This window comes from Anomaloglossus baeobatrachus, chromosome 1 (genome assembly GCF_048569485.1).
Source record: "Anomaloglossus baeobatrachus isolate aAnoBae1 chromosome 1, aAnoBae1.hap1, whole genome shotgun sequence".
In the NCBI taxonomy this organism is placed as follows: Eukaryota; Metazoa; Chordata; class Amphibia; order Anura; family Aromobatidae; genus Anomaloglossus; species Anomaloglossus baeobatrachus.
The window spans coordinates 395791101-395817817 of record NC_134353.1 but is presented as its reverse complement, the minus strand read 5'-3'; the positions used below and the strand labels follow the sequence as shown (position 1 = coordinate 395817817).

Here is a 26717-nt window from a genome sequence, read left to right as displayed (position 1 = left end):
ATGCAGGCAGACGTGCTGCAAATATCTTTGCACTTGTGGGACAATACAGAAGTCCAACAGCCATGTTTAGGATGCTACTAAGTTCACTCAGTGTTTGCTAGTATAATGGCTTAGTAATAGAGTTGAGCGCGGTTCGCGGTTCGAGGTTCTCCAGTTCGTGGCTCGAGTGATTTTGGGGGCTGTTCTAGATAGAACTAGAACTCGAGCTTTTTGCTAAAGCTCGATAGTTCTAGATCCGTTCGAGAACGGTTCTAGCAGCAAAAAGACCAGCTAATTACTAGCTGGCTTTCCGCTGTAATAGTGTAAGTCACTCTGTGACTCACACTATTATGAAATTTCAGTGTATAGTGTGCGGGAACAGCGCATTCAGATCACTGCTGTATGGATAATGGCGATCGCCATTTTTTTTTTTTTTCCTTGTTTTCCTTCCGTAAGCGCGCGCGTATAGTGGGGCGGGCCAGCATGTCAGCCAATCCCAGACACACACACAGCTAAGTGAACTTTTAGTCAGAGAAGCAACGGCATGTGTGATAGGATGTCCATGTCACATGTCCCTGCATTATAAAAACGGACATTTTCCTCCAACACGCCATTATCTGCCTTCTGCGTCCTTGGTGTCAGTCATCACTGGCGCAGCTCCTATCTCCGATACTGCAGTGTACGCTCCATACACAGCGCTGTACAGAATAGGGATAGAAGTTTCTATCAGTCCTTTTAAAAGCTAATACCGGCAGGGTCAGAGCCATAGGTGACAGGTCCGTGAAAACAGAGTTTAACAGCAAACACTGAATGAACTTAGTGGCATCCTAAACGTGGCTGTTGGACTTCTGTATTGTCCCACTAGTGCAAATATATTTGCAGCACGTCTGCCTGCATTGCACACTCAAACTCATTGTTACTAAGCCATTATACTAGTAAACACTGAGTGAACTTAGTGGCATCCTAAACGTGGTGTTGGACTTCTGTATTGTCCCACTAGTGCAAAGATATTTGCAGCACGTCTGCCTGCATTGCACACTCAAACTCATTGTTACTAAGCCATTATACTAGCAAACACTGAGTGAAATTAGTGGCATCCTAAACGTGCTGTTGGACTTCTGTATTGTCCCACTAGTGCAAAGATATTTGCAGCACGTCTGCCTGCATTGCACACTCAAACTCATTGTTACTAAGCCATTATACTAGCAAACACTGAGTGAACTTAGTGGCATCCTAAAAGTGGCTGTTGGACTTCTGTATTGTCCCACTAGTGCAAAGATATTTGCAGCACGTCTGTGTTACGGGGGGCTGTCTGATAATAAAACTTAAAGGAATGTCAGACAGTCAGGGTCCACTGTGCAAAGACTCTGCTGCAGACTATGGCAGAGGATAAGGGGTATATAAGTGTGCCACTTTAAAAAATAATAGCACAAGTGCAGAGTGCAATACCTCTGTTAAACTCACAGAGGAATATAATTAGAAAATAAAGCAATTCCTCCCTTACTTGGAGGGTGTGTGGTATGGTCTCTGTTAAAGATCACAGAGACAAAAGCAGTGAGTGTGAAATGGCACCTACCTAGGTCCGTTCCTTTAGTGGTGCCAGGAGACGGACAGCAGCGTAAGCCGCACAAAGCTCCTACCTGCGTTCGCTCCACTAGTGTGCGAGGACACAAACCACTAGATATGGCACCTGCCTAGGTCCACTCTTCTAGTGGTGCAAAAGAGACGGACAGCAGCATAAGCCGCACAAAGCTCCTACCTCTGTTCGCTCCCCTAGTGTGCGAGGATACGAACAACTGCCAGACGCAGTATAAGGAACATTACCCTAGCGGCAACGTCCACCTACAAGTAGAATCACAAGGCCCAGCCGGACCATGTGCCTCAGGCACCTGCCTATGTCCGCTCCACTAAGAGGTAAGGATACGGACTGCAGCCGAAGCTGTAAGGTATAAGAATGCTACCCTGCCGGTAGCGCTCACCTAACATAGACAGAGAGATGCCTAGAGGGACGTGCACAGGGCGTCTACACTCATGCATGAACCAAGAGGACTGAGCACCGGGCGGCGTGTGTCAGGGTCTTATATAGACTCTGTGCCTCATCCAAGATGGAGGACACCAGAGCCAATCCGCTGCCAGAATGACAGCAATGAGGTCACGCTGGCCTATCACCGAGCAAAGAGTCACAAGCACATGACCAGCGACCAATCGGCATAGGTGTCAGAGACATGTGACCACGTGTCACAAGCACATGACCAGTGGCCAATCAGCTTAGAAGGTGTCAGAGACATGTGACCTCGTGTCAGCGATGATGTCACCCGCACATGTGCAATGGCTCCAAGATAGGACTTAGTCTCCAGCGCTTGCACATGTGCAGTAGCAAGAAATCCGGACATAGTCTCCAGAGCCACAGCAACCGTAACAATACCTCCCCCTCAAGGGCCCCCCTCCCGGCGACGCAGGTAATCGGCAACTAAGTCGGAAGCATGGACAGCCTCCTCAGGCTTCCAAGAGCGATGTTCCGGGCCATAGCCCTCCCAATCTATCAAGAAAAACCTGCGCCCTCTAACCATCTTAGAACCAACTATGGCTCGTACCTCATAGCTAGAGCGAGAGGAATCAGAGGCAGGAGAGTGCACTTCACGAGCGTGAGGTAAAATAGCCGGCTTTAGCAGTGAAACATGGAATTTGTCATGGATCCTAAGATGGACGGGTAACTTCAATTGGTAGACTACAGGATTTACTTGTCGAAGAACCTCATAAGGACCCAGGAAGCGAGGAGCAAATTTGACAGAGCTCACTCTAAGTTTCACGTGTTTTGCAGAGAGCCACACAAAATGCCCTGGAGAAAAGACAGGAGCCGGGCGACGAAACCGATTGGACACCGTCTTCATACGGTCCTTAGCTGCTTGGATCGACTCTTGAGTCTGATCCCAAACCTCTCTGGCATTAGTTGCCCAGTCAGCCACAAGAGGAGAAGGTGCAGCAGCGGGAAACGGTACCGGTACCCTAGGGTGTTGCCCATTATTGAGTACGAATGGTGTCTGCCCAGTGGCCTCAGCCAGCGAATTGTTAAGGGCAAATTCTGCCCAGGGTAGGAGGGAGGACCAGTTATCGTGGTTCTCAGCAACAAAGTGTCGAAGGTATATAATCATGGATTGATTGGTACGCTCAACCAAACCATTGGTCTCCGGATGGTATGCCGAAGAGAAATTCAACTCAATTTGCAGAAGGCTACAAAGATCTCTCCAGAAACGGGAAGCAAATTGCGGGCCTCTATCACAAATTATACCATCTGGCATCCCGTGAAGCCTAAAGACATGCTTGAGGAATAGTTTGGCTAGTACCCTGGAAGACGGGATTCTCGATAACGGTACGAGATGAACCATCCTGGAGAAATGGTCCGTAGTGACCCACACAAATCTATGTCCCTGTGAACACGGAAGATCACCCACAAAGTCCATGCCTACCACCTCCCATGGTCTATCTGGCACTGGTAAAGGATGCAAGAGCCCAGCCGGTCTCTGCCGTAATGGACGGTTGCGAGCACACGAGTAGCAGGAACCGACATATCTCTTGACGTGGCTGGCTAAGTGTGGCTACCAATACCACCTCTCCAGTAACTCTCGTGTCCGCCTAATACCAAAATGCCCACCCACCTTTGAGGTGTGGGCCCACGACAGTATATCATTCTGTCGATCAGGCGGCACAAAGGTCTTGCCCGGTAGGATTTGTAAAAATAGCAAATACCCAGGGGATCCACAATATCAACTGCAGTAAATAGCTGAATCCAGGCAAACAAAGATATAAAACCTAAAATATAACTTTTATTGGTATATAGCTAAAAGTGAATCTCAATTCACTCAAGGTGAGTAAAAACAGACAAACAATAACAAAAAGATATAGTCATGTTGCCATAGGGCTACATATACCAAATCAGATACACACTGATAAGATATGGCAGCACTCGTATTTCACCAGTTATTTGTGAGTACTACTCAAATGAGGCTGCCTAGGTATAGTATGACTATAGATGGACACACACTACGTTATGCCCTTGGGGCTGCAACCATCATAAATTACAAATAGTGTGTCCAAGCATCAAAAGCATACGGGTATCAGGGTTAAATCCCCTAAGGGAACGATCTTACCCGATCTTGCAGACGTAGGAGTGGGCGACCAATGTCAGGACAGCACGGTTCATAGATAGGGGGCTGTCCACCAGCTCATCAAAATCCCATACTTCTATTGCCGAGTGTTCCAAATTTTACAAAACACATTACTCCCGACATGATACCCGTATGCTTTTGATGCTTGGACACACTATTTGTAATTTATGATGGTTGCAGCCCCAAGGGCATAACGTAGTGTGTGTCCATCTATAGTCATACTATACCTAGGCAGCCTCATTTGAGTAGTACTCACAAATAACTGGTGAAATACGAGTGCTGCCATATCTTATCAGTGTGTATCTGATTTGGTATATGTAGCCCTATGGCAACATGACTATATCTTTTTGTTATTGTTTGTCTGTTTTTACTCACCTTGAGTGAATTGAGATTCACTTTTAGCTATATACCAATAAAAGTTATATTTTAGGTTTTATATCTTTGTTTGCCTGGATTCAGCTATTTACTCCGGTAGGATTTGGTCTAACGTCACAGGGGAGAGCGTATGAAAAACCCTGGAGGGAAGGATAAGACGAGGTTCGTCAATCTCTTCCTGGGTAGAAACCATAGAGCGAGACAGAGCGTCTGCCTTGTTATTCTTACTCCCAGACAGATAGTTGATGGAGAAGTGAAAGCGGGAGAAAAACAAGGACCAGCGGGCTTGGCGAGGATTCAGACGCTGAGCGATTTGTAAGTACGTCAGATTCTTATGGTCTGTATAGACCTGGAAAGGATGTTTCGCTCCTTCCAGCAAGTGACGCCACTCCTCCAAGGCTAATCTCAGGGCGAGCAGTTCCCTATCCCCAATGGTATAGTTTCTCTCTGCCGGTGAAAAGGTTTTAGCAAAAGAGAAACACGGCCTTTTTCTACCTGCACCGTTCTTTTGATACAAGACCGCACCAGCACCCACTGAAGAAGCATCAACCTCCAAGAGGAAGGGCTTATTCTCATCGAGTCTTTGAAGAACGGGAGCAGTTGAAAAGTGTCTTTTTACTGCCTCAAAAGCCTGGGATGTCTCAGTAGACCAGACTTTTGGATTAGCACCTTTCTTAGTCAAGGCCACCAAAGGGGCCACCAAAGTAGAGAAATGGGGTATGAACTGCCTGTAATAATTTATGAATCCTAAGAAGCGTTGCACCGCCTTCAAGGAATGAGGTTCGGACCATTCCAGGACAGCAGAGAGCTTCGCAGGATCCATAGCCAGACCCTCTTGTGAGATAATGTAGCCCAAAAAAGGCAAGGATGACTGCTCGAATACACATTTTTCGAGTTTAGCAAACAAAGAGTGCTCCCTTAAACGGGAAAGGACACGAACGACATCCTGACGATGAGTCTCCAGATCAGGAGAAAAAATCAGGATGTCGTCCAGATACACCACGACGGAGGATAACAGTAAATCCCTGAACACATCGTTTACGAAGTCCTGAAATACTGCGGGTGCATTACATAAACCAAAAGGCATGACGAGGTATTCATAGTGACCGTCTCGGGTGTTAAAAGCGGTCTTCCATTCGTCACCCTCTCGAATTCGTACCAAGCTATACACACCCCGCAGATCCAAGTTCGTAAAAACCTGAGCTCCCCTCAGTCTGTCAAAGAGCTCCGAAATTAAAGGTAACGGGTATTTGTTCTTTATTGTGATTGCGTTGAGACCCCTGTAATCTATGCAGGGACGCAAATCACCCTCTTTCTTCCGAATAAAGAAAAACCCAGCTCCCGCGGGAGAGACAGACTTACGAATGAACCCCTTCTCTAAACTCTCTCTTATATAGGCCGACATGGCCTCCGACTCAGGTATCGACAGGGGGTAAACCCTGCCCTTAGGTGGAACCGAACCTGGGATAAGGTCTATGGCACAGTCATACGGACTATGGGGTGGAAGAACCTCAGCACCCTGTTTGGAGAACACGTCAGCGAAATCCAAATAGGGTGTAGGTATGGGAGAGAGATCAGTTGATGCAACCGCAATGACTTTAGGTGGTAAGGGAAGACATCGGGACTGACATTTCGAACCCCAACTAATAATGTTGTCGGACTCCCAGTCAATGTGAGGAGCATGAGTCCGAAGCCATGGGAGACCCAGAAGGACGTCGTCTATACCCTCAGGCAAAACAAGAAAAGAAATCTCCTCTATGTGACCCTGAGGCAGGGAAAGGCGCAAGGGAACTGTCCTCAATGTAATGGAGTCAGACAACATAGTCCCATTAACAACACGGACAGGAATAGGCGCCTCTAACATGATAGAGGGAATATTGTGTCCCTTTACAAATCCTGAGGACACAAAATTCCCGTCAGCTCCGGAATCCACAAAAGCCATAATAGGCCATGTATTCTCAGAGAATGAGAGCTGACCTGGGATACTACACTTAGAGGGTGCAGAAGATGTCTCTAGTAACCCCCCTCTAATGGTTACTAGGCCTGGGAGTTTCCCTGACGACTAGAACACTTGTTGGCATAATGCCCAGCCTGACGACATACGTAACATATAGGAGGACCAGACTTGCGTAGTCTGGAGGACGTATGACCTAACTCCATAGGAGTGGGAGATGTTTCAGATGCTGAGGAAGATGGTAGTGGACCCTCAACAACTGGAATAGCCCGATGCTTAGGGCGTGAGGAAGAGACCTCGAGTCTACGTTCCCTATGGCGTACGTCGATCCTCGTTGCTACTGTGATCAAGTCCTCCAGAGAAGCAGGGACCTCACGAGTAGCAAGGGCATCCTTGACATAGCCTGCCAACCCTCTCCAGAAGATAGGAATCAACACCTTCTCTGGCCAACCTAGTTCTGCCACCAGAGTTCTAAAAGCAATGGCATAAGAACTAGTGGATAACGAACCCTGAGATAGATCTAAGAGTCTCAGGGGCGCATCATGGGTAACCTGCGGACCCATGAATACCGCTTTAAGAGCATCAAGAAAGTCTTGATGTCCCAGAGTAACCACATCAGAGCGCTCCCATAAGGGAGTCGCCCATTCTAAGGTTTTGTCCTGAAGTAAGGAGATGATAAAGCCTACTCTGGACCTCTCCGTAGAGAAGCGAGAAGAGTTGACCTCTAGGTGTATCTGACACTGACTAATGAAACCACGACATGATCTGGCATCGCCAGAATATCTGTTTGGCAGAGCAAGTCGAGGATCATGTGCAGATGTCACCATGGTCTGAAGTTTATCCTCTATACTCTTGAGCCGCGACTCAAGTACTTGTATGTAACGGTGTAACTGCTGATATTCTGCCATAACTGCCAGACCCTTGGCTCAGTCCTAATGTTACGGGGGGCTGTCTGATAATAAAACTTAAAGGAATGTCAGACAGTCAGGGTCCACCGTGCAAAGACTCTGCTGCAGAGTATGGCAGAGGATAAGGGGTATATAAGTGTGCCACTTTAAAAAATAATAGCACAAGTGCAGAGTGCAATACCTCTGTTAAACTCACAGAGGAATATAATTAGAAAATAAAGCAATTCCTCCCTTACTTGGAGGGTGTGTGGTATGGTCTCTGTTAAAGATCACAGAGACAAAAGCAGTGAGTGTGAAATGGCACCTACCTAGGTCCGTTCCTCTAGTGGTGCCAGGAGACGGACAGCAGCGTAAGCCGCACAAAGCTCCTACCTGCGTTCACTCCACTAGTGTGCGAGGACACGAACCACTAGATATGGCACCTGCCTAGGTCCGCTCTTCTAGTGGTGCAAAAGAGACGGACAGCAGCGTAAGCCGCACAAAGCTCCTACCTGCGTTCGCTCCACTAGTGTGCGAGGACACGAACCACTAGATATGGCACCTGCCTAGGTCCGCTCTTCTAGTGGTGCAAAAGAGACGGACAGCAGCGTAAGCCGCACAAAGCTCCTACCTGCGTTCGCTCCACTAGTGTGCGAGGACACGAACCACTAGATATGGCACCTGCCTAGGTCCGCTCTTCTAGTGGTGCAAAAGAGACGGACAGCAGCATAAGCCGCACAAAGCTCCTACCTCTGATTGCTCCCCTAGTGTGCGAGGATACGAACAACTGCCAGACGCAGTATAAGGAACGTTACCCTAGCGGCAACGTCCACCTACGAGTAGAATCACAAGGCCCAGCCGGACCATGTGCCTCAGGCACCTGCCTATGTCCGCTCCACTAAGAGGTAAGGATACGGACTGCAGCCGAAGCTGTAAGGTATAAGAACGCTACCCTGCCGGTAGCGCTCACCTAACATAGACAGAGAGATGCCTAGAGGGACGAGCACAGGGCGTCTACCCTCATGCATGAACCAAGAGGACTGAGCACCGGGCGGCGTGCGTCAGGGTCTTATATAGACTCTGTGCCTCATCCAAGATGGAGGACACCAGAGCCAATCCGCTGCCAGAATGACAGCAATGACGTCACGCTGGCCTATCACCGAGCAAAGCGTCACAAGCACATGACCAGCGACCAATCGGCATAGAAGGTGTCAGAGACATGTGACCACGTGTCACAAGCACATGACCAGTGGCCAATCAGCTTAGAAGGTGTCAGAGACATGTGACCTCGTGTCAGCGATGATGTCACCCGCACATGTGCAATGGCTCCAAGATAGGACTTAGTCTCCAGCGCTTGCACATGTGCAGTAGCAAGAAATCTGGACATAGTCTCCAGAGCCACAGCAACCGTAACAGTCTGCCTGCAATGCACACTCAAACTCATTGTTACTAAGCCATTATACTAGCAAACACTGAGTGAACTTAGTGGCATCCTAAAAGTGGCTGTTGGACTTCTGTATTGTCCCACTAGTGCAAAGATATTTTCAGCACGTCTGCCTGCATTGCACACTCAAACTCATTGTTACTAAGCCATTGTACTAGCAAACACTGAGTGAACTTAGTGGCATCCTCAACGTGGCTGTTGGACTTCTGTATTGTCCCACTAGTGCAAAGATATTTGCAGCACGTCTGCCTGCATTGCACACTCAAACTCATTGTTACTAAGCCATTATACTAGCAAACACTGAGTGAACTTAGTGGCATCCTAAAAGTGGCTGTTGGACTTCTGTATTGTCCCACTAGTGCAAAGATATTTGCAGCACGTCTGCCTGCATTGCACACTCAAACTCATTGTTACTAAGCCATTATACTAGCAAACACTGAGTGAACTTAGTGGCATCCTAATAGTGGCTATTGGACTTCTGTATTGTCCCACTAGTGCAAAAATATTTGCAGCACGTCTGCCTGCATTGCACACTTAAACTCATTGTTACTAAGCCATTATACTAGCAAACACTGAGTGAACCTAGTGGCATCCTAAAAGTGGCTGTTGGACTTCTGTATTGTCCCACTAGTGCAAAGATATTTGCAGCACGTCTGCCTGCATTGCACACTCAAACTCATTGTTACTAAGCCATTATACTAGCAAACACTGCTGCCAGTTTAAGGGCCGTAGTTGCATTGTCAGTGATAATTATTGTTGTTTATTCTGCTGTTAATAAAGATAGACCACCGCTGCAATCTACACCACCTCTCAATTTTTACTACCACATTTTAAGTGCACAATCTTGTCGCAATCAAAATGAGTGGCAAAATGACAGATGCTGGTGGAAAGGGGAAGAGGCGTGTTGGAAAAGGAAAAAAAGGGTTTGTCCGTGGGGAAGGTGGCAAAGCTCCATTAACATCTGCTGAAGATAGACCATCTACCAGCAAAAGTAAGATGTCTACTAATTACCGTGGACAATCCAATGTGCTCCTTTTTTACGGACATGAACAACTGGAACAAAGGTAGATGATGGCCAAAAAAGGAAAATGCTTGAATGGATCTCAAGTGGTCCAACAAGTGCCCTCTCCGCCACCTCAACTACCGCATCCAAAAAACACCAGTCCTCTGAGTTGTCATCCCAATCAAACTTGCTTTCTCCCAGCTCTGAAGTCTCCATCCGCCCTGCACAGTATGGTGGAACTGAGATGGCTGAGTCTGCAGAGCTGTTCAGTCACACTATAGCCTGGGAATCAGAGGTCTGCTCCCAAGCTACAGTGAGTACAGACCAGGAAATGGTCTGCAGTGATGCCCAGAACCTTTGTTACTCAGATTCAGTCCGTGAGGACCAAGTTTCTGAGCATAATGTTGACCCTTTTTCACAAACTGTAACACCTGTTGTTATAGACAATGAGGAACATACTGATGACGATGAGACGCAGATACCAGATTGGGATGACAACTTAAATATTCGGTCAGGGCAAGAAGAGGCTCGGTCTGAGGGTGAGGGGAGTGCAAACACAACAATTGATGAGGAAGTTCTAGATCCCACCTACTGTCAACCCACAGTCAGGCACTCGAGGAGGTCAACAGAGGTGGTGGAGGAGGATGCAACTGATGACGAAGTTACCTTGCGCCTTCCTGGACAGAGTCGGAGTACTGGTAGCACGTCTACAACTGCATCCTCAGCCACCACTCTGCCTCTGAGCACTAGTCGGGGTGGATCAACAGGTCGCATGCCCTCTAAGCCTTGCCTAGCCTGGTTCTTTTTTGACATAGCAAAAGATCGCCCAAATTATGTGATCTGTAAAATTTGTCATGATTCTGTTAGTAGAGGGCAAAACCTCAGCAGTTTGACAACTTCTTCCATGAATCGTCACATGAATAAATATCATATGTCCCGGTGGGAAGCTCACCGTGCTGCAATGCAGCCTAGCGGAGCGAACCATCCACCGCCTGCCCCTTCTAGTGCATCCGCGCGCTCTTCATCTTCTAGGACTGTGGGGACAGCTGTCACACCTGGTTTTCCACGCACAACTTCCACCACTGTAACCGCAACAGGCAGTTTGCTTGGTAGGTCGTCAGTTGGTTTGGAAGGGGAAACAAGTACGTGTGTACAGCTCTCTCAGACATCGATAGCACCAACGTTGGATGAAGGCAACATCATGTCTACGCCTGCACTTTCCTCACAAAGCTGCATTTTTCCAGGGACACCCTACTCAACACCGTCTACACACAGCAGCCAGATCTCTGTCCCTCAGATGTGGACAAATAAAAGACCATTTCCTGCAACCCATGACAAAGCTAAGAGGTTGACTTTATCCCTCTGTAAGCTCTTGGCAACCGAAATGCTGCCTTTCCGCCTGGTGGACACTCAGGATTTTAGAGACCTTATGTCTGTCGCTGTGCCCCAGTACCAGATGCCCAGACGCCACTACTTCTCCAAGAAAGGTGTGCCCGCGCTACACCAGCATGTCGCACACAACATCACCGCTTCCTTGAGAAACTCTGTGTGTGAACGGGTGCATTTCACCACCGATACTTGGACCAGTAAGCATGGACAGGGACGTTACATGTCGCTGACTGGGCACTGGGTAACTATGGTGATAGATGGTGAATGGTCTGCTGCACAAGTCTTGCCGTCCCCACGACTTGTGTGTCAATCCTCTGTCTGTCCAAGTTCCTCCACTGCTTCTGCCTCCTCCACCTCATCTGGGTCCTCCACCTCCGCCCCAAGCCTGCCTCGTCAGGCCACCAGCGTTCGCACTGCGCAGAAGGAATCACGCACCCCTCATTACTATGCTGGCAGCAGAGCGCAACGGCATCAGGCGGTCTTTAGCTTGACATGTCTTGGGAATAGGAGTCACACAGCTGAGGAGTTGTGGTCAGCTCTGCGGTCCAAGTTTAATAAATGGTTGTCTCCACTCAACCTGCAGCCTGGTAAGGCCGTGTGTGACAATGCTGCAAACCTGGGTGCGGCCCTTCGCCTGGGCAAGGTGACACACGTGCCTTGTATGGCTCACGTGTTAAACCTTGTTGTCCAGCAATTTTTAATACACTATCCCGGCCTAGATGGCCTTCTGACCAGGGCACGAAAACTGTCTGCTCACTTCCGCCGTTCAACCGCTGCAGCTGAGCAACTTGCATCGCTCCAGAAGTCTTTCGGCCTGCCGGTTCATCGCCTAAAATGCGATGTACCAACACGCTGGAATTCGACTCTCCACATGTTACAGCGACTGTGGCAGCACCGCCGAGCCCTGATGCAATACGTCATGACGTATAGCCTGGGCCAACGAGATGCAGAGGTGGGGCAGATCACCCTGATGGAGTGGTCTCAGATCAAGGACCTATGCACCCTTCTGCACAGTTTCGACATGGCGACGAATATGTTTAGCGCTGACAATGCCATTATCAGCATGACAATTCCAGTCATTTACATGCTGGAGCACACGCTAAACACTATTCGGAGTCAGGGGGTGGGACAACAGGAAGGGGAGGAACTACAGGAGGATTCATATGTGCAAGACACAACAACATCACCAAGGTCCAGACATTCATCATCACCAACGCGGCAGGCAAGGGACCATGGGGGACAGGGATCAACAAGGGCGCATGGTAGCAGGCGAAATGTTGAGGAAGGTGCAGGAGAACATGAAGAAATGGAGGATGAACTGTCCATGGACATGGAAGACTCAGCGGATGAGGGAGACCTTGGTCAAATTTCAGTTGAAAGAGGTTGGGGGGAGATGTCAGAGGAAGAAAGAACGGTTAGCACCTCTATACCACAAACACAGCGTGGACTTGGTCCGCATGGCTGCACAAGACACATGAGCGCCTTCTTGCTGCACTACCTCCAACATGACCCTCGTATTGTAAAAATTAGAAGTGATGATGACTACTGGCTTGCCACACTATTAGTTCCCTGGTACAAGTCCAAATTTTGTGACATAATTTCAGCCATAGAAAGGGACGCACGTATGCAGGAGTATCAGCAGAAGCTGTTACTCGATCTTAGCTCGGCTTTTCCACCAAACAACCGTGCAGGTGCAGGGAGTGAATCTCCCAGTTGTAACTTGACAAACATGGGACGGTCTCGTCATCTTCAACAGTCTACCCGTACCAGTAGCACCGTATCTGGTGCTGGTAACAGCAATTTTATGGAATCTTTTCATAATTTTTTTAGACCGTCCTTTGCAAGGCCACCAGAGACAACAAGTCTGACACATAGTCAACGGCTGGAGAGGATGATACAAGAGTATCTCCAAATGAACATTGATGCCATGACTTTGCAAATGGAGCCTTGCTCATTTTGGGCTTCAAATCTTGAAAAATGGCCAGAGCTCTCAACTTACGCCTTGGAGATTTTGTCGTGTCCAGCTGCCAGCGTTGTCTCTGAACGTGTCTTCAGTGCTGCTGGGTGTGTGCTGACAGATAAGCGCACGCATCTGTCCAGTGACAATGTGGACAGACTAACGTTCATCAAAATGAACAAGTCATGGATCCACAAGGAATTTACTACCCCTGTGTCATCCTGGGGAGAGTAAATGCTTGTGGATTTGGAATGTGCTTGATGCAAATCAAAACATCCTGTTTGCAACTAGGGCACAAGTGCTGCCACTGATGGGGTGTCTGTGTGGCCCAATTTTTGGAAAAAAGGGAGACTCCGCTTGGAGTAACCCTTGCTTACATTGTTTTTAAAAATGATCCAAAATGCACAGCGCTGGGATCAGGAAAGACTTAGCTACCTACCCTGGGGTCATGCTGGGGACGGTTAATTATGGCGTATTTTTTAATGTGCTTGATGCAAATCAAAACATCCTGTTTGCAACTAGGGCACAAGTGCTGCCACTGATGGGGTGTCCGTGTGGCCCAATTTTTGGAAAAAAAGGGAGACTCCGCTTGGAGTAACCCTTGCTTACATTGTTTTTAAAAAGGATCCAAGATGAACAGAGCTGGGATCAGGAAAGACTTTGCTACCTACACCGATGTCATCCTGGGGACGGTTAAGAATGGCGTATTTTTGAATGTGCTTGATGCAAATCTAGCTGTGAAGTGTACAACTGGGGCACAACTGCTGCCACTGAAGGGGTGGGTATGTGTGGGGCCCAATTTTTGGAAAAAAGGGAGACTCTGCTTGGAGTAACCCTTGCTGTGTTTTTTAAAAGGAGACAAGATGAACAAGTCATGTTTCAGCAAAGACTTTGCTACCTACCCCGGTGTCATCCTGGGGACGGTTAAGGATGGCATTTTTTTGAATGTGCTTGATGAAAATCTAGCTGTGAAGTGTACAACTGGGGCGCAACTGCTGCCACTGAAGGGGTTAGTGTCTGTGGGGCCCAATTTTTGGAAAAAAGGGAGACTCCGCTTGGAGTAACCCTTGCTTACAGTGTTTTTAAAAAGGAGCCAAGATGAACAGAGCTGGGATCAGGAAAGACTTTGCTACCTACCCCGGTGTCATCCTGGGGACGGTTAAGGATGGCGTATTTTTGAATGTGCTTGATGCAAATCTAGCTTTGAAGTGTACAACTGGGGCACAACTGCTGCCACTGAAGGGGTGGGTATGTGTGGGGCCCAATTTTTGGAAAAAAGGGAGACTCCGCTTGGAGTAACCCTTGCTTGCTGTGTTTTTTAAAAGGAGCCAAGATGAACAAGTCATGGTTCAGCAAAGACTTTGCTACCTACCCCGGTGTCATCCTGGGGACGGTTAAGAATGGCGTATTTTTGAATGTGCTTGATGCAAATCTAGCTGTGAAGTGTACAACTGGGGCACAAGTGCTGCCACTGAAGGGGTGGGTGTGTGTGTGTGACCCAATTTTTGGAAAAAAGGGAGACTCCGCTTGGAGTCACCTTGCGGTGTTTTACATGATTTTAGAAGGGCGTGCCATGCCTATATCTGTGTCTCCTCCTTTTTTTCCTTGTCCAGCTCTTTTGTTTTCGCATGTGTATATGTCCTTGTCACTTTCCCATAAGTTTGTGTTGTGAGTTGTTTGTCACCTTTTGGACACCTTTGAGGGTGTTTTCTAGGTGTTTTTATGTGTTTGTGAATGCCTGCCATTGTTTCCTATGCGGTTCGAGTTCGGTTCGTCGAACGTTCGACGAACTGAACTCGAACGGGACCTCCGTTCGACGAACCGAACTCGAGCCGAACCACGACCGGTTCGCTCATCTCTACTTAGTAACAATGAGTTTGAGTGTGCAATACAGGCAGACGTGCTGCAAATATCTTTGCACTAGTGGGACAATACAGAAGTCCAACAGCCACGTTTAGGATGCCACTAAGTTCACTCAGTGTTTGCTGTTAAACTCTGTTTTCACGGACCTGTCACCTATGGCTCTGACCCTGCCGGTATTAGCCCTTAAAAGGACTGATAGAAACTTCTATCCCTATTCTGTACAGCGCTGTGTATGGAGCGTACACTGCAGTATCGGAGATAGGAGCTGCGCCAGTGATGACTGACACCAAGGACGCAGAAGGCAGATAATGGCGTGCTGGAGGAAAATGTCCGTTTTTATAATGCAGGGACATGTGACATGGACATCCTATCACACATGCCGTTGCTTCTCTGGCTAAAAGTCCACTTAGCTGTGTGTGTGTCTGGGATTGGCTGACATGCTGGCCCGCCCCACTACACGCGCGCGCTTAGGGAAGGAAGACAAGGGGAAAAAAAAAAAATGGCGATCGCCATTATCCCAGCAGCAGTGATCTGAATGCGCTGTTCCCGCACACTATACACTGAAATGTCATAATAGTGTGAGTCACAGAGTGACTTACACTATTACAGCGGAAAGCCAGCTAGTAATTAGCTGTTTTTTTTTCTGCTAGAACCGTTCTCGAACGTATCTAGAACTATCGAGCTTTAGCAAAAAGCTCGAGTTCTAGTTCTATCTAGAACAGCCCCAAAATCACTCGAGCCGCGAACTGGAGAACCTCGAACTGCAAACCGCGCTCAACTCTACTCAGGACCCCTAGGTGGGCATTCTCATCCACCTGATCCCGCCCACTGGGGTGTCCCTATTATCATGAGGGGGTGGCTAGGATTTAATGGCTGTGTGTTATACCTAAGTGTAGGTGTCTGATGGTAACAAGGAGAAGGTACACATCTGTGACTACCTGGTTTTGCCAGGGCGTCACATACTTGCTGTAGACGAGTCGTGGGTGGAATAAATTATGTCAGTCTGGGCCAAATGGAAAAAAACAAGACAAGTTAAAGACTCCATCAGAAAGAATGTCAGCTGTAAATCACTATCTGTAACAATAATCCTTTAGATCAGAGTTCTGAAACACGCGGTCCACTGGCCGTATGCGGCCCCTGAGGCTGCTTGTTGCGGCCCGCAGACCCCGTGACGATCGCAGCTCTATGCCCGGGGCAGGCTCAGGCAGGACTTTACTACAATTGAATCATTTGCGGTGCCACGAAGAGGAGCTGTCTGCGTTATACCAATGGCTGCTGCCCGCCAACAGATGCAAGGAAGTGACGTCACTGTATGACGTCACCTCCTTGCATCTGTTTGGCCAGCAATAGCCATTGGTATAACACAGATAGCTCCTCTTCGCGGCACTGCAAATGATTCAATTGTAGTAAAGTCCTGCCGGCGCCAGCCCTGAGCATAGGGCTGCGATCGTCACAGGGTCTGCGGGCTGCAACAAGCAGATATGTGCTCATGATCAGGACCCGCTGCATCTTGGACGCATTGGGTCCTGACCTGCGGGGCCGCTAGTCTCCTCCGCAGGAGACCGCAGCTGCCCGTGCCCGCGATCAGGGTTGGAGCGTTGTGGTCTCCTCACTGTGTTCTCCCTAGGGAGGGCATGCGACTCCTCAGCATAAATAAATTCACATGCTGCGGTCTCTGCAAGCCACACCGCAGGTCAGTTTTCACTGTGGACCGCACAAGCACAGTGGGCATGGGGTTTCTAGAAATCCCATCCACTTTGTTTGTACTGTTTATCGCAGTGTTTTGGACTCAGCTGAAACACGCTGCATCTAAAACGCTGCAAACTCTGATCTTGTGCAGACAGGGAAGGGAGGAAAGGTGCGGAGATTTTTTTTTTTTTGCGTATTACCACAAGGATGAGCACAATGCTAAAATACTACAAAGGATGGGAACAAAACTGCAGGACACAATACTACAGGATGAGCACAATACTACAGGGCACAATACTACAAGGATGAGCACAATACTACAAGGATGAGCACAATACTACAAGAATGGGCACAATACTACAGGGCGTAATACTACAAGGATGGGCTCAATACTACAAGGATGGGCACACTACTACTGGGCACAATACTACATGGATGAGCACAATACTACAAGGATGGGCACAATACTGCAAGGATGAGCACAATACTACTGGGCACAATACTATAAGATGGGCACAACAGTACAAGGACCACAAGTATGGGCACTATATTACAAGGATGGGCACAATACTACTGGGACAATAGTACAAGGATGGGTACAATAATACTGGGCACAATACTACAAGGATGGGCACAATACTACAAAGATGGGCACAATACTACAAGGATGAGCACAATAATACAAGGATGGGCACAATACTATAAAGATGAGCACAATACTACAATGATGGGCACAATACTACAGGGCACAATACTAAAGGATGGGCACAATCCTACAAGGATGAGCATAATACTACAGGGCACAATACTACAAGGATGGGCACAATACTACAGGGATGGGCACAATACTACAGGGCACATTACTACAAGGATGGGCACAATACCACAAGGATAGGCACAATACTACAAGGATGGGCATAATACTACAAGTCACAATACTACAAGGATGGGCACAATACTACAAGTCACAATACTACAAGGATGGGCACAATACTACTAGGCACAATACTAAAAGGATTAGCACAATACTATAGGGCACACAGATGGGGACATTGCTACAATATGTTGGCTAAGATTACTATGTGATGCTGCTAATTTTAAAAAATATTACAAGAAGGTGATAAAATTAAAAAAAAGCAGGAATTTTATTTTATTTTATTGCCATTAAAAATGCTGTTTTATATAGAAACTTAACTAAACAAAAAAGTGCAGGTTTGTTATAATAAACAAGCAAAAAATCTTCAAAAAAGGGATCAAAAAATTCCTTGGTGTATACAAAAAAACCATGAATTCATTAAAAATGTCACTTTGTCATGCAAAGAATACGGCCCCTCTCAATTTTTTTTCTATATGCGGCCCATACACACAGCTGAGTTTGAGACCCCTGCTTTAGATGATAGTAGGACTGGTATCTACAACAATATAGCAGTAATATCAGTGTTCGTCTTTGTGTAGACATTTATTTCCAATAACAGCCCAGTCACCAGAAATACTGGTGTCTCCTCCTCTCTAATACTTAATTCTTTAAGCTGGTTAAGATTGTCTCTGCAGGGACACATTCACCTTGCAGTGTCAGTTATAAGGAAAGTAAGAGCCTTAGCAATAGTGTACATTTTGTAGGAATGTCCTGTTGAAGAGATGATTCAACAGATTGACCACATTGCTGTCTGAAAATTTCCAATATATTAATTCTTTGCTTTCTCTTGGTGGACGCAACTAGAGAGAAGAGAGGGTAGTTGATTGTAGGGTAATATGGCTTCTTTCATATTCAAAACAATGATGGGCTCTCCCATGAAAAATCTGGGGAATAATCTTGGGAGTGATAAAGAATCAAAAGGCAATTCAGATCGGGAAGAAACTGCACAGTCGAAGGGAATGACTCGAGAAGAGCTGGAGGAATATCAGAGACAACTGGTGGAAGAGAAGTAAGTGCTCTCTATACATTGGTCAAATACCGAGTTTTGGCAAATAAGAGTGTGTGTATAGTAGAAGACCATAGACTGAAGCCTTAACCCTTTATGCACTGATTCAGCCACTTTTAAATGTCTGTTAAAATGGTACAGTCTCAAAAGCATTTAATTCGAATTAAATATTACTGTATTTTAGAAAATATATAACGTTTCCACTCTGACAGCCAATTCTGTCTTTATACAGAATAGAACGGGATCATACCTTTGCACAGAAGAAAGCAGAAAGAGCCGCAGTCAGAATGCATGTGAGAGACAAGTATAAGCTCCCACAGGTAAGAAAATAAATGTTTCTTTTCTTATATAAGAAGCCATCCCCTTTTCAATGATGAAAATTGTATTTCCTTATACTATTAACTGTTGCAAGGAAACATAAGGCAAAAAGAATTTTTATGTTTTCAAATGATTGATCCATAGACATAACTGTCTTATCTGTCAGGGTCACAATGGCCCTGTACGGAAGTGGACTGGGTGCTGTCGCAGTTCCTCCCTTGAAAACACAAATCGCATTGTTGTGCAGTGTAATGTGAATTGGGTTCTGCATTTTTTGTAAATATTGTGATATATGAACTGTGATGCTAATGTGGATTGTATTATAATGTGTGATGGTAATGTAATGTATTGTAATGTTTTATTTTTCATGAGGAGCACTTTTATATGTACTTTCCGGACTACAGGGTAAGAAACAGTTACGTTTTGGGACTAGCCCACAATGGGAGGTGTTGGCTGATACAGTAAGAAATGGTTCATTAGGCCAGAGCTACACAGGGACTACTGCGATCCTTGCATGACACTCGGCTAATGCTGACAGCACAGTGGGAGTCGAGTGTCATGTGAGTGTCATTCCGACAAAGGTCTGATCGTGCGATCGGACCACAGCTGCGGGGAGCAGGCCAGCACTAAGGAGGGGCAGGCCAGCGCTGAGGAGGTGTGGGAGAGATTTATCTCCCTCTCTCCCTCTCACCTCCGTTGCTGACTATTGCCCTTGTCGCTCTGCACTCGCATTACACCGGTGTAATGCAAGTGCAGTGCAATGTTTCTCTCGCCCCATAGACTTGAATAGGTGCAAGAGAAAGAAGATCGCATTGCACCTGCAGCGTGCTGCGGCTGTTTTCTCGGTCCAATTAGGGCAGAGAAAACAATCACTCATGGGTGCTGGAACATAGAGTAATATTGGTCCGAGTGGAATGCGATGTTTTATCGCATTCTACTCACTCTGATTTTCATGCCGTGTGTTTTAGGCATTATAGAGAAAGTTAGGGGTACTTCACACACAGCGAGATCGCTACTGAGATCGCTGCTGAGTCATGTTTTTTGTGACCTCATTAGCGATCTCGCTGCGTGTGACACTGAGCAGCGATCTGGCCCCTGCTGTGAGATTGCTGCTCGTTACACACAGTGCTGGTTCGTTTTTTTATTGTTGCTCTCCCGCTGATAAGCACACATCGCTGTGTGTGACAGCGAGAGAGCAACAATCCTGAATGTGCAGGGAGCAGGAGCCGGCGTCTGACAGCCTGCGGTAAGCTGTAACCAAGGTAAACATCGGGTAACCAAGGTGGTTACCCGATATTTACCTTCGTTACCAGCCTCCGCAGCTCTCACGCTGCCAGTGCCGGCCCCTGCTCCCTGCACACGCTAAGTTAAGCGGTGTGAGCTGGTAACTAAGGTAATCATTGGGTAACCATACCCGATGTTTACCTTAGTTACCAGTGTCCGCAGCTTCCAGACGCCGGCTCCGTGCAAGCCCAGCGTCGCTTGCACGTCGCTGCTGGCTGGGGGCTGGTCACTGGTCGCTGGTGAGATCTGCCTTTTTGACAGCTTACCAGCGACCATGTAGCGATGCAGCAGCGATCCTGACCAGGTCAGATTGCTGGTCGGATCGCTGCTGCATCGCTAAAGTGTGAAGGTACCCTTAGTGGAGTCCTAGTGTGCAATGGATAAGGACAGATAAACTGTAGGTCCTGAAGGTTGCAGGCAGTGGAGGACTTTTGGTAGAAAAAGAGTGAAGGTGACTGGAGTCGAGCTAGTGTGATAGTGTGATCCTCAAGTATTGACCAAGACATCTAATGCTAAAAAATGTTGAGACTAGAGTCCAGCCTCCGTACGGACTGGCCCCAGAAAGTATGGTCTTGAGTACGGGACTTTAGGGACTAGGCCCCAAGCCTGAAAGGTAATGGGTCTGAACAAATTGAGATGTGAGCTCTGTTGACTTTCCCAGGTGGAGTCTCCCTAGGCATCCAGAGCATAAAGGCCCCGTCACACTAAGCAACATCGCTAGCAACATCGCTGCTAACGAACAACTTTTGTGACGTTGCTAGCGATGTTGCTGTGTGTGACACCCAGCAACAACCTGGCCCCTGCTGTGAGGTCGTTGGTTGTTGCTGAATGTCCTGGGCCATTTTTTAGTTGTTGCTGTCCCGCTGTGAAGCACAGATCGCTGTGTGTGACAGCGAGACAGCAACAACTAAATGTGCAGGCAGCAGGAGCCGGCTTCTGCAGAGGCTGGTAACCAATGTAAACATCGGGTAACCAAGAAGCCCTGTCCTTGGTTACCCGATATTTACCTTTGTTACTAGCCTCCTCCGCTCTCACTGTCAGTGCCGGCTCCTGCTCTGTGCACATGTAGCTGCAGCACACATCGGGTTAATTAACCCGATGTGTGCTGTAACTAGGAGAGCAAGAAGCCAGCGCTAAGCATTGTGCGCTGCTCCCTGCTCTGTGCACATTTAGCTGCAGAACACATCGGGTTAATTAACCCGATGTGTGCTGTAACTAGGAGAGCAAGGAGCCAGCGCTAAGCATTGTGCGCTGCTCCCTGCTCTGTGCACATTTAGCTGCAGCATACATCGGGTAATTAACCCGATGTGTGCTGTAACTAGGAGAGCAAGGAGCCAGCGCTCAGTGTGCGCTGCTCCCTGCTCTCTGCACGTGTAGCTCCGTGCGGTGGTAACCAAGGTAAATATCGGGTTGGTTACCCGATATTTACCTTAGTTACCAAGCGCAGCATCTTCCACGCGGCGCTGGGGGCTTGTCACTGGTTGCTGGTGAGCTCACCAGCAACTCGTGTAGCGACGCTCCAGCGATCCCTGCCAGGTCAGGTTGCTGGTGGGATCGCTGGAGCGTCGCAGTGTGACATCTCACCAGCAACCTCCTAGCAACTTACCAGCGATCCCTATCGTTGTTGGGATCGCTGGTAAGTTGCTTAGTGTGACTGGACCTTAAGGCTCTTATCTGGCAGCACAGGGTATCCCTTATCTCCCTAACCTTCCTCTACAAAGAGAAGAGACATGAATACTGAAGTGTCTGGAAGCACAAGGATCTACTCTGGCCATACAAATAGGTACATGGCACTCTCAAGGGTTAATTTTCATATAATTTATTCCAAAATAATTGTAAACATGTGACGTTTCAGCCACTAGGTGGCCTTCATCAGACACCTGAAATAAACAATAATTTACAAAAATTACTCAAATGAGCTAAATAAACAGAATATAAAGCAATCAGCTTAGATGTAAAAAACTAGAGAAAAAAAAATCATCAAAGAGAAATAAAAAGACATAATGTATGACTTAGCAGCAAAAATTGATTGTATCAATCACAAAGGAAAGAGGTATATAAACACCAATACATGGATGTGTGTGGGGGGAGGAGGTTGGGAAAAGAAAGTTTTAATAGGGAAAGCATATGATAATGCAGAGTTACCAGGATAGACATACTGCATAAAGGAAAGAGCGTTCAGTCAGTGAAATATAGAGAAACGTTAAAGAAGGGTTAAAGCCACCTCATCTGGTATTATAAACTGGCCAAAATTGGAATGTCAAGGCAACGGTATCCATAGCTATGCTGCGTGCACTAAGTGTCAGGGCGCCATGTTTAAATAGCACCTTTAGCCAATAGGAGCAAAAAGGGGGGGCAGAACTAGTAAGGCATTTGTTAAGAATCGGCGCTGCCATAGCCGCAAGCAGCCTGCTGCGGTTCCTGTTGTGCCCAGGCGCCGGCTGCCGTTTTTGGCCGTGCCTCGGGTCGTCCTGCTGGATGCTTCTTCCTCCACGTCAAAGTGTGGAAAGGCGGCTAGTGCGCATGCACGCACCGATTTACCCCAGCCAGAGCCTAAAGGCCCCGTCACACACAGAGATAAATCTTTAGCAGATCTGTGGTTGCAGTGAAATCATGGACATATTATTCCATTTGTACACAGCCACAAACCTGGCACTGATTGCCCACAATGTCATTGCAACCACAGATCTGCCGCAGTTTTATCTTTGTGTGTGACAGGGCCTTAAGTCCAGTGTTTCGCATAGTGAGCATGCTCAGCCTGATAGCGCCATTTCTGAGGCTAAGTCCTCGGTTCAGGCTACTGAGCATGCTCCTACACTTAGTGCGAAAAGCCTCTAATCGTGCCATGTCTAAGTCCTGTGTTGTGCCTACTGAGCATGCTCAGGTAGATAGTCTGATTTCCGAAACTGTTGTTCAGGCTACTGAGCATGCTCAGGCACTTAGTGCATCAGAGGCTAGGTCTGGTAAGGACCTCACTGGGCATGTCCGTGAGGTGGCAGGCTCTGATAGGCCGACACATATCAGGTGTCCTGATGATGTGGCCACTCCGGACTGGCTCGAGGAGGCCTGCCCCTATGACACGGCACCTCACCATTGGTCGTCAGACGATGACTGGTAAAGTGTTTGGGGTGTGGCTGCCATGAGGTCATCAATAACGTGGCGGCTCCAGATAGGCCACTGGTGACGTCGCTGATGACATGGCACTCTGCTATTGGACCTTGGTGGTTCCACCCTGGGTTTGGGGCGGACCCAGGTTATAAAAGGTTCTGGAGACAACATGGAGGGGCGCAGTCTTCACTTAGAGTTCATGGTGGCATAAGCTTTGTTGGAAGCGGTAGGTAGGGCTAGCCGAACGGTGCCTGTCACGCCAAGATTCGTGGCTCGGCACATCAGGGTCAGGCGCCGTGCTTCCTTGCTGCCGTTCCAGTTGTACTGTAGCAGTCCAGTGATGTTAACTGGGCTGCGGCTGCTGCGCTATTTGTCCGGTTGTGTCATATACGCAAATGGACAGCATACCTGCTGCGTCACCTGTCCGAGAGTGCCCTCTGCGCAACCCGGACAGCATACCTGCTGCATACAGCGTATCCCAAAACCTCTGTGGAGTTAACAGGGTGTTCCCAGATTGGGTGTTTGAACCCTATTTCCCTCCTCAGCTTCCCAGTCAAATGCTACTGGTGTATAATAGAATAAACCTGGCTCGTCTACCGGGATGTAGGTGCTCTGGGCATTGTGCCCGATGCGCACGCGCCTGTCACGTACAGTACTGTATTCACTGCACGTGCGTGGAACACCCTGCCTTCCGCGCATGTGGCGGGACATTGCGCCGATTACAAGGCGTCCTGTTGTTTACTGTCTTACCGCGCATGCGCGGGGCATCGCGTCATGCACGCATGCGCTGGCGTGCGTCTCATACTGCGTTCCACTTCATATCAGGAAGTGAACGCCACCTGTTAAGTCCATTATATAAGCCCACTGCAACCTATGCACATTTCTCCATGTGTCGCGGGCGGAGGAGGGGACGCCGCGCTCTCCCACTGCTGCTCGGGTCCGGCTGAAACTGCGGCTTGCTGCTGCCGCTGCTCTGTGGCTCGAGCGATGGGCCGGATCCCGGGGACTCGAGCGGCGCTCCTCGCCCGTGAGTGAAAGGGGGTTGTTGTTGGGTGTGGGGGTTGTTTATTGTCCGTGACGCCACCCACGGTTGTGGTGATTTGTTAGCACCACCGCTGCTCTGTATGGGGATCCCGGGAAGGATGGTATGGGGCAGCCAGTTGTTGCGTTGCCCCTCCGTGGGTAGGGGTCGGTGATCCCGGGGCCCAGTGATGAGGTGGGAGATGCAGGGCTTGGTGGGCGCAGGGACGCGGGGGCAGCGCTGTGCCTTGCGGCACTGTGGTACTCACTCAGCCTGAGACGTTGACACAGTTTTTTGGTAAACCACACGGCTGGGAAGACGGTTCCCACGGACGGCTGCACTTGCTCTCCCAGTAGGTGATGGTGATGTCCCTTTGTCCTGCACCTAATGTTTCTGTGTTGGTAGCGATGGGTTCCCACCGGTAACCCGCTCCCCGGCTTGGATATGGGCCGGAGGAGCCCTACTTTGCCCGCAGGCGCTGGCCCTGAGAAACTCGTGCCCTGGCGGTGGCGGTGTCTTACTGTAACGGTCGGACTGTTGCCTTCAATCGGGACTTGGTTGTTTGGAGACAGACGTCCCCTTCACTGACGGATTTGGCAAATTTACGGCGACTCCTAGCCTTGCCGGGGTCCGAGAGGCCCCTGCCCTGGTGCTGACTGTTCTTCGTATACTGCTCCAGACCGCCGGGCCACTACCCATCCGCGGTCCTTCCAGCAACCTCCGAGCAGTCCCCCTCCAGACTGTCACCGCCGTTGCTGACCTTGCTGACACTGTCCTGCACACAGCCGGACCAACTTCAGGCTTTTCTACTCTTACTTTTACTCTTTTCTTCTTTGCTCCACTACTACTTCACTTTCACTTCGCTTAGCTCCTTTCTTACTGTTTACTCCTACTCCTTCCTCCTCCTAGACTCATCTGCTTGGTTCTTCCCGCATCCAGGGCTGTGAACTCCTCGGTGGGCGGAGCCAACCGCCTGGCCCACCCCCTGGTGTGAACATCAGCCCCTGGAGGAAGGCAACAAGGATTTTAGTAGCTTTGGTGTTCCTACTGGGATGTAGGGTGTGGTGGTGTGATGACCTGTGACCCCTGGCTTGCCCAGGGCGTCACACATGCAACATACATCACCACGTGCTCCTCACTTATACAGGTATGTGCTCACTACCCACCATACTATGCATTGAGAGTCTATTTAACTCAATTTCCCTTTGACTCTATTTTACCCATTTTTTCCCATTAGAGCCTTTGGCCAGCTCACAATATTGTGATTTCTCATATATACCTTCACCTGGGAGGTATGTGCTGGTTTAAACATTTTTGTATTTTGGTGTATCTTAATGCATCTTGTATTTCACCTCCACTTATACAGTGATTGTAATGTCAGCATTTTCTCTCTGTTATCAGCCATTTCTTCATACATGGTTACCACATGATAGTGGTTCACCTACTTTATAACTAATTTTGGTCTCCATTAATATGGTAATTATGACTATGCTTTTCATGTATTTGATCTTAGTAGTAAAGGTATCTATGTCTAATGGTCACTATTATTTTTCATGATCATTATAAGGCCATGATCTGCTAATGGTAGACCCATTTCCCTATTAATTCTCTCCTCTGTAGGATCATAATGATCATACCCCACCTTTAACTTATCTGACCAACAATGGTGTCCATATTTAAGCAGATGTAACAAATGACATTGTTTATACAATATCATACCCCCTTCTTCTGTTTCTTTCTCTGCTTCTCTATTAGTCATTCAAATACGGATCTATACAGGTTTTTTATATCCTGCCATAACCTTGACCTACACCTTTGATGTCCCACAATTTACTCTTGTTATAAAGGTATGCCACTTTGAAGAATCCACAATCTGTTATCCCTTTACCATATTCATATACGATAATTATACTGTCGTCCATTTTTTAGATTGTCATGGTCCTTTATCCTACCACATCTTCTGTGTGAAATGATGAAATATTGAAAAACATGATATTGTAACAATCATTAGATACTGGTACAGGTATGCCCCCTTGCACTCCTTAGGCTGTGTGCACACGTTGCGTTTTTTACCGCGGAAACGCTGCGTTTAGAACCGCAGCGTTTCAGTGGCAAATTGCATGCGTTCAGCTTTCCCAGCAAAGTGTATGAGAAAGCCGAAAAATCAGTGCACACGCTCCGTTTTGGATGCCAAAAATCGGTGCGGAAAGAAAAGCAGCATGTCACTTCTTTTGTGCGTTGTGGCTGCGTTCTCTCCCCCATTAAATCAATGATGTGGGGTCAGAACGCAGCTACACTGCAGTGAGCTGCTTTTTTGTTGCGGTCCGCGGGCTTTGTCGGCATACAGAACGCAGGCAT

The 26717-nt window shown here is 47.9% G+C and overlaps 1 protein-coding gene across 1 annotated transcript in view; it reads left to right on the top strand.

The window, feature by feature from the left end:
- Nucleotides 1-18458: 18458 nt before the first annotated feature.
- LOC142293767 (complexin-4-like) overlaps nt 18459-26717 on the top strand; it is a 122076-nt gene continuing 113817 nt past the window's right edge. The window contains exons 1-2 of the mRNA XM_075337840.1: nt 18459-18631; nt 18861-18948. Coding sequence (XP_075193955.1) covers nt 18459-18631; nt 18861-18948 — 261 coding nt within the window. The remainder of the gene's footprint in view (nt 18632-18860; nt 18949-26717) is intronic.